The sequence below is a fragment of the Mya arenaria genome, chromosome 3 (genome assembly GCF_026914265.1).
Source record: "Mya arenaria isolate MELC-2E11 chromosome 3, ASM2691426v1".
Taxonomy (NCBI): Eukaryota; Metazoa; Mollusca; class Bivalvia; order Myida; family Myidae; genus Mya; species Mya arenaria.
Genome location: NC_069124.1, coordinates 47,689,598 through 47,704,713, shown reverse-complemented (window position 1 = coordinate 47,704,713; position 15,116 = coordinate 47,689,598). Strand labels below are relative to the sequence as shown.

Genomic DNA, 15,116 nt, shown 5'->3' with positions numbered 1-15,116 from the left:
GCCAATCGGGAATGCTTACATTCATTATAATGAAATCGATACGTTACATCCATTTCGAGCCAACGAGGAATTCGAACCAAGCGAGTTCGAGCCAACGGGGTTTGACTCTAACTTGATTGTACGGCACGCTTATTAGCTGTCTACGAAGATAGAATAAAGTAAAACACATCAGGAACAAAACGCCATTTCTTCATAATACTCAGTACAGGGGATCAAACTCTAGATTCTCTGATATACTCTGCAATCAGCAATCAACACCCGTGATTTGCTCACGGTATATAAAATAATTACAAATACAGAATCTTAGTAAGGTTCTATAAAATAAAAAGAAACTTCTAAAAGCATAACGCTGCATTCAAGTGCTTTATTGGCCATTGTTTTATCTAGTACACGAACATAATTGTACATACCCAAGTAACTCATCCATATCGAATATATTCCCATATCTTTATGTTCCCTACATGAACTTTCTATTCATGTATATATGTATATGATTTATGTAAAATACAGTTGAATTTATCAGTCGCAAATAAGTTCTTTATATATTATTAAGTATATTTGTCTTTAGTAATTCATCCATATTTTTTTTTTAAATTATACTCTATATGAAATTAAATACGAAAATAAAACAATAATTGTCACAGTGAAAATAAGGAATATTACTTTTTTATACAGCTGCATTCCCCTAAGAATTCCTATGGCTTTTCTGTTAAAGTCCTTATAGTATCTCAAGTGGCTGACACTTAAACAAAACCTCAACACAAATAGATGCGAAACAAGCTCTCGGAACTAAAATGTTAAGTGCATGATGTATTTGTCTTAATAAGGAAATGTATCGTTTAATCATGGACACGTAATCAAAAAAGAAATAACATACGTACCATACCATATTCTCTGTCCCATGATAGGGAAGCGAGGAACTTTGGCACATGCAAAACTATGGTGTATATTGTCAAGAGATATTTAGTCTCATACTTGCGCTGACAAGTGTGTCCTTAAAGTTGCACTCTCACAGATATACCGATTTTACAACTTTTTTTATTTATTTTTTTGTCTTAAAAAGAGCAATTTTTTGCGTTAATATCTGCAAACCAATGATATTAGATTGCTGGCAAAAATCAGATCGTAGATTTTCATACTTCTGTTCGAAAATTAATGTTTTATGGCTTAAACCGTTACTAACGGTTCATGAAATATGCATTCAACATCAATTTTGAACTTAAATGTAAAAATCTGCGATCTATTTTTTTCTCATCAGACTTATATAACTGGTTTCCATAGATTTTCGCAAAAATTGGCTCGATCACAGACAAAAAATAAAAAAGTTGTCAAAACATTCAATCTGTGAGTGTGAAGCTTTAATGGCAATTATTCAGGAACACTTAAATGTGCACTCAGATTCGTAGCATATGATCACTTATGCATTTATTCCAACACTTAAACTATACGCTATGCATTGCATGGTTTCTATGCGAATGTGATACTTCCATCTTAACGTTATAACAAATAGCGATGATTTTTCCAGAATTAGGATTTGTCACGACACATTTCTTTAAATCACAGCACCAGAACTGTTATCAGTATAAATATCAACATCATACAATCATGCAGCTGCACTGATTGCCATGTACGCACTCGGAGGAGTTTTTGCTCACGTTTTCATCAGAGTTAATGCACAAACAGCAGCATAAGTTGCAATTCAAAACGTCTATATTATTTATAGGTACAGTGCATGAGTTGGAATATTTGGAATATATTCACAATGTCTGTACTCCAAATTTTCAACACAAAACACGGTTTCCTAAAGCTTTCATCATATATTTATGATCCGATACAGAGTCTAATAGCTCTATCTTTATAACGTGATTATGATAATGGTCTATGGTGGACGTTCCATCCTAGCGCCGGTAAATTGTACTAATGACCATCATTTGTTTGTAATCAAATATTAGCTTAATGTTCACATGATTAACCTTCGAGAGTTTACGGTCATAAGAAAGTTGGTTGTGAATATATCTGTTGTTATGCACCAGTCAACTGTAACCACGGCCCCCAGATCCGGGGGTATACCGGGGATAGCCGGGGATATGGGCCGTGTGTTTACCATCCAGGTGGCCCAGCAGTGCCGGGTGAATGCGGTGGTTTTGTCTTCGCGCCAAAAATAGTGGTGGATTGGCCTTACTTAAGGTCCCTGGTGTGCGGGGGCATTTGGCGGGGATTTTACCTGCAGTTCGTTCCCACAGGGCGAGTATTTCACCCGGGCTTGGCTGTTCCGAAAGTCAAAGTATCTGACCTAGGTTGGGAAGGCGTGGCTACTATTGACTGGTGAATTAGTTAAGCATGTGTTTCAAACCAATTCAGAAATGTTGTAGAAGTGTAAAAAACCAAACAGATAATTTCTGCATGATGTTAGTAAGTTATTTTCAACAAACGATATTTGCAGGTGTTGCAATATACAGAGGGGCAGAGTTTAGCCACATGATATCATTGTCTTTTGATCTAGCAAAGAGGTTAATAACCAGGGGATCTGTTTATCTATTGGTTCAAACATGCAGTCGACCTAAAAAAAACGTATGCTATAATAGCATCAACAATCATCTGCTTAGTTGTACATGTATAAATAATCCTCTGTATTATTCGGCAAATCGATATCATTCGCTTCCTTCTGTACTTGTACCAAACGAAATGTTTATGAATGTACTTTAACTTATAGTTTTGTAACCTGAACAATGATTTGTTTATTCACTTTGGTATGTAAAACATGTATTTCTGAAAACTTATAATGATTACAACTTCTTAAATAGGTGAGAAACATCTATTGAAAGGGTTGTAATTTAACACTGGTTGATATTATACTGACCACTGCTCGAATTTCTACAGTAGTAGCAGTAACCTACATTAAAGTGAAAACAAACAATGTGGAAACAAAACAATAACAATAAAAACAACAAAACAACATACCGGAAATTTTATCCACCATGGTCCAGAACTAGAGTAGTTCGTTCATCAAGGTTCAAAACTTGCTATAGATGTAAACAAAAATATACAGAAATCAAAGAATAGATATAGCAACTTATACTGAGATTTTAGAAACCGACTTTTATCGACCAGGTAGTGCAGTGTATCAAATATTACAGCAATATGTTACCAAACACTTAAGCAGAGTTGTGACATTGGCAGACGGACAAGTACGTGTGATAGCTGCTTCTCAGCAGTCAGCGACAAATGAACTTACAGTGACAAGACCCGATACATCTTTATAAATTATCAACGTTCATTCATAGCGTTACTTGTTTTGTTCTGGTATTTGATTTATGCGTAATGTTTACGAATGGCTTGGTTATTGTAAAATACAACCCATAAGCTTGTAAAATAGCAATACTACTCAAATACCATTCAAGTAATTATGTATCATGTTACGTTTTACTTTAATACTGATGTAATATTTCGGAACAAATTGCACTAACAGTGCGTGCGTAGCACTCGGTATTGACGATCAACGATAATAACTGAGAATGTTACAGGTATGATTGATCGTTGGATTACTGTAGTAGCGGCTTACACACAGGTTGAAAGATCAACATCTAAGTCGTTTATTGTGAATCGTCAATTTTGAGACTGGTTACGAGATTAACTGTAAATACATATCTACTTCTGCAACCTAATAATGTTGAGATGAACAGTCATTCATTTAGTTATTGGTGTTTTGGCTCTCAGTAACGTTCTCATTTCAAAATTTGACAACGCTTGTGCATGACAGTCATAAAGAACAGAATAGAACAGAAAAAAATACATGAACAATTTAGTTAAGTGTTATATATATAAACATTACAACTATACTTTGCATTGACATATCTTATTGGCATAACAGGATGAAGTAAACAGATACTTGAAACAACTCTCAACGACTTCCTAATCACCAACATCTAGCACGGCAACGTTTCAATGTAAAATGCTTCTCGGGTCAGGCACCAACTTCTCGGGCAGTCGTAAGCTTTTATCATAGAATCTAGTACACTATGTTTTTGTTTCAGTATAAAGTGTGTAATGTTATAAAATTTGGAGAATTGTAAAGTGTTAGCTTTAAAGATCATCGGAAAAAAATATATTTTTGTTTTGTAAAATCAAGCTTAAGCAAGTAATTCAAAAATATGCTAAAACGTGTTGATCTTAAGATAATTTTTAGAACCATATCTTTGTTTTAATTGGATTGACACAATCATTTACACGTAACAATGTTGCCTTAACTCCATGAGATCAAATATGCACCTCACTCAAACACAAATGTAAGTAAACCTGTAAAATACAACTTTTGTGAAGTCAGGATCTGCAGGTAATAGGAGGGTGTCATTATCTCCACCCTGCAGCTGCACCCAGTAAATACTTGACCTGAGCCAAACTTCAATAAGAATGTTTGCATTGAAGCCAAATCTGCTCATACGTATATTTAACAGCACAGAAGAACTAACTGTACCAAATTTTCTTTAAAATGCATGCCATGTGATTAAGATATGTGTGTACATGCAGAATGTTGATGTGTATCCCTTAATCAAAACAAAATACTGCTTTGCACCAAAGTGTCGTCCGGATAACTGCCATCTATAGAGTCACTTCGTGCAATTTTTTAGCACTACGAGAACCAGAGTAGTCTGATTCACAGACAGTGGAAGTAACGCCTACGAAACTCCACATTAAATCCGATAATCATTATGATAACGATGTGCATGTGATCATTTCATAATAGAACAATAACAGATGGCTAAAATCACAGAACACGCTTTTTACCATCGGAACATTTTGGCTTGCCTCATTAGCTATTGCAATTTTAAAGCCATACTTGTTTTTGTAACAATGTATGCACAGATTGTCCACAGAGCACCATCCTGTGAAAAAAGTGATAGTTTGTCCTGTTAAAATATTCTACATATTTGATTATGATGATTTCTGTTGATTTTAAGCAGTTTATACAAATCTGCTTTCGTTAAGATATGGTGTAGTAAGTACAAAAAGCAGGTATGAAGCATGTTAATTTACTAGTTATATTTTACAATCAATGTATGCGAGTCTGGAATATAAAAAAAGGAAATTTAGCTATTTCTTCAAATTCGAATAATAACCAGAGGATGTGTTTGTTTGTTCGTCCAACGAATTTGCAAATCAATGTAAACTTACCAATGGTAAATCTCAAATAAACATTAATAATTCAATACAAAACATGTGTTATTTGTGCACACATAAAGGCATTCTCCGACTGTTTCATTTAAACCATCTTGTGCCAAATGAAAGTGTTGATGCACATTTATAGTTGTAACACATACATTGTTCATTTTTCTTCGTTTTTCCTTATTGTTAATAAACACTGGATGGGTATTTTATAGATCATCTTTCCGCGACATACGGCGCAAAATTTCTACATAAAAATTTTGAAAACAAGTAATCAACCATAATTATTGTAATAAGGTTCTTCAAGGCATGCCGCGATATTAAAAACAAAAAAAAACGTATCGGAGATTCTATTCTACAAGCAAAAAAGAAAGACTCACCATACCAGATTCTGACCATCACAGTCCAGACTTAAGAAAGTTAGCTAAGCACAGTTTAAATCTCACTAGATACAATTATATTTCGATATGGTAATAAAAGAATGGATAAAGCAACTTTAATATACGAAGGTTTTAGAAAGCACGAGCTATCGACCTTGCTAAGAATTGCAGTGTATAAAATCGAACAGCAATCTGTTACCAAGCATTAAGCAGTGTTGTGACACTGTAATACGGACAAATACGGGGGATAAGACACTCATAACATCTGAACAGTCAACGACAATCACTGATACTAAAGCGTAGATAGAGAGTACTGCAACATGCATATTAAATCATAGGGTTGCTTCTTTTTTGAAGTGATTTGAAATTGTCGATTACACATTTTAATTGTGTAATTTATATCAATAATCTATACATGTACTCTATTTCATCTATGCTATAATGAATTATGTATTTTTCTTGTCATTGTTATAGTTTCTGAAAAACCTGAACAGGCAGTAAAGTGTGGATTGAAACCAAACTACTTCTTTAGTAATAAACGATGGAGTTGAACAAAATCAAAGTTATATTCTTATCCTTTTTGTTAGGGTCTGGATATAACAATGATGATACAAATGTATATCAAGAACGTGAAAAAAGATAATTACTTTTAGGTTACCTGTGAGAACTTTATATCAAGTGCCACCGTAAAACACATCTAAATATCTAATCTTGTAATGATTAGATGATCATTTTCAGTTCAGTTATTAGAAGTTGCGTTGAGCTATCGAGGGTATTACCTCAGCATTGTACCTATCTGATAAGTAGAAAATGCACATGTGCTTGGTAGCTACGTTTTAAACAGATAACAACTATTATATAAGTCCTACGTTACTCACAAACCTTTCTACCTTATATGACGTTACTCATTCCGGGTACTACATCTTTGAGCACCAGTGATGTAACACTTTGCATGTATCAATGTTACCTCGATTTTGAACGGTAAGATATATTACTCAATCAAAAATATCAAAACACCTTTCACAGTTCTTCATCGACAGTATGACAGTGACAAAAGCGGGGTTTTCAGTACATTAACTATCTGATGGCATTACCCCTCTTATCACTAAAGCTATTAAAACACATACTAGCAACAAAATACTTACCGTACCAAATTCTCTGTCCCATTCCCAGGAACAGGGGTATATGAGTACATGCAGAATGAGGTAGTGTATTCCTTTATCACGACAATTATTTGCACCAAAGTTACGCTTAGAAAACTGCTGACTGGGATTCACATAAATGTATTCCTGACAGTTTCGAGTAAATGATGTTTGATTTTAAGCGTGTGGCCATTCATTGCTTATTATTCCAAATCGCATTCAATAGTCAGTGAATGATTTCTATTAGAACATAACTATTCAATCCAGAGACATTGTTTTCATAGGACAAAAACAATTTCGGCGATGACATTTCCGATTCTGGAATATTTCGCGATACATTCCTCACACAAGAACATCAAAATATGCCGTTATATATCTAGGCTGGTAATGTATTCGGACGAAATATATCTGATTGCATGGTTGTCAGCGAGACAATATAAGTGCACACTTCAGAGCAATGATATTTCGATGATTCGTCATAAGTTACATAGGCTGCATGTTCTACACATATAGATTATTTATATTATTAGTGCATGAGAGGGAACAGTTGGTTTTCCATGTGCACTCCCGTAATCCAAATTTCCTACACAAAAATAGTTTCCCACGAGCTTCCATAAAATATGTATGATTCCTTGTAGAGTCTGACAGTCCTGTCTTTATATTGTGATGATGATAATGGTCAATGTTGGACATTCCATAGCATCAGGAAATTGTACTAATGACGAACGTTTGTTTGTAATCAAATCTTGGCATCCTGTGAAACAAGTGATATCGACTAGTTTACAACCATTCAGGAGTTGATTATGAAGATTTGGGCTGTCAGTTAGGCAATTATTTCCCAACAACTTGCGTCTAGATATGTTGTAGGTGTGACAAAAGCCTATATGATGCACGTTGATTTAGTAGTTTTATTTAACGAACCATATTTGCGGGTGGTGTAATAAACGGTTAAGCCTACGAGAGTTATCTTTTGATCCAGCAAATAGGTAATAATCAAGGAATCCGTTTATTAATTGATCCAAAGAATTTGTGAATCAGTGCAGGCTTGCTTATGTTCGATCTCAAAATAGCAATTCTGCACGTAATATCATCAGCAACCATGTACTATTTTTGCATACAATAAAACTTTCTCACATTTTTCAAACAAAATTGCTCTCATAAAGAGCTTCTTGTTTTGTCGACGCCTATAGCAAATACTTAGCTTTTGTATTTAATGCTTTCTGGTTGTTTCTTCTCTGCCCTCGTTGCTAATTAAAACTGGCTGGTAATATATTGTCCACTTATCCGCGTTATAAAACTCGATTTACTACTAAACAAATTTGAAAAAGCATGCATGCCTTGTTTGGTATGGTTGAAAGCATAGTATGTCATGGGTATTATCCTTCATTAAAGCGGAATCAAAATATACAAAACCAACTAACAATACTACATTTAACCACCATAGTCCACGTAAACGGATGGCTCATAAGATTGTCAACTGATTAGCTGAAAACATAATTTTGTCTTTGTAATGGAGACAAGGAACATATATAACAACTATCATATCGATATAGAGAATAAAACTTTTATCGACAAGGACATGCAGTTTGTTTAAGAGTACATCCATCTGGTACCACGCATTTAAGCAGCGTTGTGACATTGTCAGCCTGACAAATACGGGTAATAAGATACCCGCTGCTTCTAAACAGTTATCGACAAATGAACTATGCCCGATACCAGAAGAGAGTTTCACTTAAATGCTGTCTTAGTTTGGTCACAGCGAAATTTGCTTGTGTGCAAACATTTGACTGTTTTCCTGATTAACTTGGTCACTTTAAAGGAGAAATGACTTTAACTGGTTACAGTTGACTATAACTGGCTATTACTTTGGTAATTTGTGAACAACACAACATTGATGTTTTGGTTGGGAGGAATGAATTCATCTCAAGGTTCGGATATAAGAAAGGGTATGACAGTCGTGAAGTAAACACAAAACAACCCTAAAAGGTCAGCAAATTCTCCTCTAGCAACGCAAAAGTTTAAAAGTTAAATGTTTCTAGGAACGAGCCCCGTCCACACAAACAATCTATGATTTAAGCTCCTGCACAAAATCAAGCGCAACAACTTTTTCTGTTCTGTATAATTTGTGTAAAGGTGTTTTTTTTCAAATTTGTTTGAGACCCAGATGTAATAACCTCTTTATCTTTGCCTTGTGCCCATGTTGCATCGACTGCATAAAATCCACTTTACTACTCAATTAAAACATAGTAGTAAACATGTCAAATACCTATTCCACAGACATTCTCTAAAACCCTTATATGAAGACGATAGTTGTTAATATACGTGAGTATCATCATGAGGGTGACATCAGCAATTTGGGGCGTGCACTGATTTCAGTCAACATTGAACCGGCGCCAACCTAATTAACCTAACTTCTTTTATGAGTGTCTGTATGCTCACTAAAGTTGTTCAGATACAAAAGTACTTACCGTACCAAATTCGAAGTCCCATGCCAGTGGAGTAAGATTTCTGTGGACATGCAGAATTTGGACGTGCATTCCTTAATCAAAACAAACACTTGCACCAAAGTTACGTTCTGAATACTGTCATCTAATGAAACGTCTTAAAGCTGAGGTAAAGGTGCAGTCTGGTCTTCTTCAGCCAACGATCCGATTATCATTGAAAGATTTCAGTAAAAATATGATTATTCCATAATAGAACAAACGATATTGCGATGATAAATATCTGGAATTTGTCCAGTGCACGGTTCCTAACGTAAGAGAATTTGATTTATCTCACCTGCTATTGCAAAAACAAAAACGAATAGGCACCAGTGATAATTGCTATGTTCCTTAGCGTAACTTGGCAACCTCTGCACAGCAATGTCTACAGTTTATGCTTTTCTGGCATTTGTTGCATTTCTAAACGTCTATTCCTATTTATATTTTAATTGTAATTACTGAAATCGTTGTAAAATTAACTGCATTCACTACTACCATACTCCAAAGTTCCATACTCCAAAGTTCCATACACAAAACGAGTTCTCCTCAAAGCTTCCTTCACATATTTATGATCCGATGCAGTTATGTTTATTAGTTCATTATGATAATGGTCATTGATAAACGGTCCATCCTAGCACCAGTAAATTGTACTAATGACGACCATTTGTTTGTTATCAAATATTGGTATCCATCGAAACAAGTGATAGCATTTAGTTTACGATCATTCAGTATTTGATTATGAAGATATTTGTTAAGCAATTATTCACTTGTGCGTTCAGATATGTTGTAGAAGTGGGAAAAGCAGATATGAAGCATGCTGTTTTAATTGCTATATCTAACAAACGAGTGTTTTCGGGTAGCGAAATATAAAACAGGAAAACCCCTGTGAGAGTTGAGTTTGGCCTACCAATCGGGTTAATAAGCAGGGATTATGTTTATGTATTGGTTCAACGGATAGGCAATTCAATGCAAACATGTCCACATTCGATATCAAGAAAACAATAATAATTATTTAATGTCATTTTAATAGAGAAATCATTCACCAAATTCTTAGACAGTTAGCCCGAATCCGTACCATACAGAGCAAAACCCTTATAGTATTTTAAAGTTTTGTTTATTTGTACAATATTTTGGTTATGCCATTTTGGATTTGCATGTGAAATTTATTTCTGAGCATAGAAGTATTAGCGACAACTACAGATAAGCGACCATAATCACTGATATAATGTTTTACATGCGTTCATAATAATTAACGCCGGATATGTATTATACTGTGTGCATGTCCACAACATACGAATCAAATGTCTTCATAACAAATCCAAACAAGAAATATCTTTAAAAAATACTTGGCCGTGGTAAACCAGCGGAATGACAAGTGTTCGAATGGTTTGAATGCTCGACAGTTTGGTGTAATTGCTGTTACGTAGTTCCAGAGTCAGTGCAGCTTTTTGAAAGGAATATCATGTTTGACTTAACAGGTATTTTTTAATACAGAAAAATTGCACCAATAAAAAGGAATGGAACAGCATGGGCTGTATTAATAAATTTAATGTAGGGAGTATATATATATATATATATATGACCAACAGGAACTAACGTCTTGAGAACATTAGATAAGACTATGATAATCGACCGTGAAGGTAGTATGCCAGGTAACTTATGGCGCGTAAATAAACGCTCTTATAAAATATACAAATATATATTTTTAATAAAATATCATTATAAAATTAATATTAAACAAACTAACAAAACACAATGAAACATAAAATAACTCTTCATACTACTTTCTTTTCACTAGTAACAATTTCCTTCTAAATCTTTACGGCCAGCAATTGCTCAGCCGTCTCCCTCTATTTCTATATCGTCAGCTAATTGGTCAGCACGACCCGAAAGGACGAAAATCATAGCAAGACTGTATTACACCAAAAACAATGTGTATAGAATTTAAGCGTTTTTCTCGTTGTGTTTACCAGTAAAAGATGATCTATCTAACTTTCTGGAAAAAATCGTCACCGAGGAAATAAAATTATTCAACTTTTAAACAATCATAGTTATTAAGAGCTCGTTTCCGATACTCCTTATTTGATTGGATTAAGTTTGCAATGACGCTTATTACTAGAAATCAATGTATTTCTGATCTCCAGTTCAAATACGTTATTTCAGTATTTGATTATTTATTGTAGTATTTAAGCATTTTTTTCAAATACTTCACAACAACTAAGTACTGACCGAACAAATTCCCTGTCCCAGGCCAATGAAGTAAGATATTTAGGTACATGCAGAATGTTGCAGCATATTTCTTTATCAGAACAGATCATGATTACAACCAACGTTCCGTTCAGAAAACTGCCATCTGATTTAACTTTTTTTTATTCCTGACAACTACAAATTAAAAGACAGTCTTATCTTAAGTAAGTGGTCATTTATAGCAACCTATTCCACATCCTATGCAATATTCACTGCATCATTTGTATGAGAATATGATTCGACCAATAATCATGTAATATCATTATTATCATAGAACAACAACAATTGGCGATGATATTTCCAAATCTTGTTTCTGTGTGATACGTTCCTTATATCAGAACTTGACGTTATATTAATGGGTCACTATTTGATTTGGGCGAAAAAGTGTCAACACTGATTGCCCTCATGCGTACCTTTTAAGATTGTTATATAATTTGAAATGGCCCTCGCAGAATTTGGACGTGCACTCCTTTATCAAAACACAGCCTTGCACCAAGGTTCCGTTCTGAATGCTGTCAAATAGCGTCGCTATGTGTTTTATCAAAGATGAGTTAAATAAGCAATCCCATTTGAACAATGGACTCATGTATAGCAAATGAAAATCAAAATAATATCCGATAATCATTTAATAGTGTATGAGAACATGTAATTACTCAATACGGAACAAAAACACGATGTGAAGTTATATTAGAATCAGAAAATTGTCGAGAGGGCTGTTTATAACAAAGGATCAATTTGATTTCACTCAGATGCAAAGGCAAAGGCATCTGAGTGCTTATTGCTATGTTTGTAACAATTTGTGAGCACAATCTCCATAGAGCAATCTTAACATTTTATGTGAATCTGGCAACAATTGTTGCATTTCTAAGCGTGTATTTTCGTTTGCATTTCAATTGCATGAATTGAAATCGTTTAAGTATATACTTCATTCACTACTTAAACAAAATGTGTTCTCTCAAAAGCTTGGACCATCAAATATTTATGATCCGATGTACTCTAATACTCCCTTATTAGGTAGCCATGATTTGCACTAATGACGACCATGTTAACATGATTAAGCTTGGAGATTTTACGGTCATTCGGAAGTTGGTTATGAATATTCGTGTTGTCTGTTTAATAATTATTTCAATCTACATGCGTTCAGATAGTTTGTAGAGAAAACTATACATGTTGTTTTCTAATAACATGTTTATTAAACAATCGATAGCTTTTCATATAAACTGTTTTCAAAGACCAGTCACTTGCTGAATCAACATCATGTTTAGCCAAAATAAATGCATTTTTTAGGAATTCCTATAGACATTCCGCTTTCATCTGCATCCACTTGTTTTGTTTAAGATTACGTGTATTCTAGACATTAATTAAGTGTGCTGCTTAAAGATCATTTAGGTTATGTAACTAATTATCTCGATTCGAAATGTCTGTCTGGTACATAACCAGTAAAGCCTATGACAATGAAACAGCACGTACGTAGAGTGATTAAAACACTATGTGGTATGCATTATGTAATAAACTATTTATTACTACAAACTCGTTTCTTTATAGATTTCGTATATTTGTTTCTTTTCTTTCTTCTCTGTCATCATGCTAGTTTGTAATCTGCAATTATACACCACCTCTCAAATAGGTAAAACATCAGGCAAAAAAAGTATGGTAAAGATTAAATCCTTTTCAAAAAGAAGCAGGGTAGGTAGGTATTTTTCTTTATGTAAGAATTGTCATCAATGGGAAAATGTAATAAAAATGTTAAAGTAAAATTTGTATACAGCTTTATATGTTGATTTAAACAACATATAAAATCACATACTTATAAAAATATTTTTTTATTTATTTTTTTTGAAAATTTACGGTCTATAAAATCTTTAGGCGCGGCGTCTATTTCGCAGAAAGGGCTGGGTAACCGAACCGAAAGTATTTTTTCGACCACAATTGTTATTTTTACACAACAAGAAACAACCCCTGAAATAAAACTCCCAAAGCGAAAACATTACTTAATAATAGACTCACCATACCATTGTACGGAGATACAAAGCAAAATGTATCGACCAGTATTGCAGTATATTAAATATTACAACAAATCTATCACAAAGCATTTAAGCAGGGTTGTGACCTTGGTAGACGGACAAAAACGGGTTTTAAGACGTCCGCTACTTCTCAACAGTCAGCGACAAGTGAACTAACAGCAACAACACAATTCGAGTTTATATCAAGGTCTGCCCGCCATCGGGAAAATTGTGTTTAAATGTCATAAGTGACATGAGATAGAAGTGACTGCGCCACCCAGCCAAATGGTCATTATTTAAATATGACTATAATACGCTATTTGTTGTGTATAATTATATTAAATATAATAATACGCATGCACCCTAATGGCTTATATCTGATTTATCATGCGCACTTTTGCACATTTTTTTTTCTGAAAAAAAAACGAGCATTACCTATCAAATGTGTAAAGGTTTCTGAATTCTTCATTTTGGATATTGTATGGAATACAAGAGAGGGGAAAATAACAGATAAAAGTCATATTTGATTGATTGCGAAAAGAATTTGTTGTTTTCGGTATGTACGGGTGAAAAGATCACCATTAAAGTGCTCTTTCGTTCCCGCCCGCTAGGGTCTGAATGATGCAATAAATGAAGAAGGTCGGAAAGATCAATAAATGAAGAAGGTCGGAAAGATCAATAAATGAAGAAGGTCGGAAAGATCATAAACTCAAGTTTGTTGCTCAAGGAAGCATGCTGGGCAAAGGTATAAAACAAATATTTGTTGCTTAATGTTTTAAAAAAGAGGCTGTTATATTTTCAGTTATAAACCACAATTGTAACATGCAGTGTGCCATAGACCTTTTTTGCTCTGGTAATGTGCCGAAATCATAAAAACATGGCGGGAAATAAAAATAAATTCTATTTGTCCCAATTATGTAGAAAGTATTGCAAAAAATGGATACCTACCTTATTGGTTCGGTATTTATTATAATATGTATTTATAATAAGTAGTAATAATAAAACAATATAGTCTAGAAAAGTCACATAGTTGGCAACATGTGGAATCATCTGCATTCCATGGGTATGGGTATGTGTATGTCCTCGAAAAACAGTATGGATATTTCAAATAAAAATAGCTAAAGTAGATGTTAGAAATACATGTTTAGTTTTTGTCTTGTTTAGTATTTTTTTTTATCTTAGAAGTAATACTCAATTAATGTGTGGATTCAATACAAAATCATGTATACTTTAAAACATATGATAATTTATGTATCTAATAATATACGTGCAAAAGGTATTTAAACAAAATCGGGCTCTCTATAATTTTAGATTGTACAAAAAAAATCAATTTGTCAGTTATGAGTAAAAAACTATTTATTTAGTTATAGTAATAATCACTCACATGCGCTTTCTATTTCCGAGTCACCGTATTTTTTGGAATGTCTATTCACTAAATATCCGCGGAAAGGCATAGTAGAAAATTCAAATTTTAAACGCTCTTTAAAAATTATCAAAATTATAGTACTATAGTGAATCGTCTCTCAACAAAAGCCGCTGATATCGATATGAACTATATATCAAGTATCAAGTAAAATATGCAAACTAAAGTGACGTTGATGACTTAGATCCGTTTCGCAGAAAAGTGTACAAACAAACGATTTTGATTTAGCCTGATCTCCGGACTGTATCAACCGGGTCTCTGTGTGTCTCTCTTGTCTG

The 15,116-nt window shown here is 33.9% G+C and overlaps 1 protein-coding gene across 7 annotated transcripts in view; it reads right to left on the bottom strand.

The window, feature by feature from the left end:
• The window catches only part of LOC128227336 (neuronal membrane glycoprotein M6-a-like), a 70,111-nt gene that overhangs the window by 47,867 nt on the left and 7,128 nt on the right, over positions 1-15,116 (bottom strand). Inside the window, exon 1 of one of the 7 annotated variants that reach the window (XM_052937754.1) lies at positions 14,800-14,950. The exons of 1 other annotated variant lie outside the window; for it this stretch is intronic. In XM_052937754.1, coding sequence (XP_052793714.1) covers positions 14,800-14,869 — 70 coding nt within the window. In that variant the 5' untranslated portion in view covers positions 14,870-14,950. Of the gene's footprint in view, positions 1-410; positions 623-881; positions 919-2,961; positions 3,116-6,688; positions 6,726-9,153; positions 9,682-14,799; positions 14,951-15,116 lie in introns of those variants that run through there. 5 more of the 7 variants (XM_052937756.1, XM_052937757.1, XM_052937759.1 and 2 more) reach the window with 5 other exon arrangements.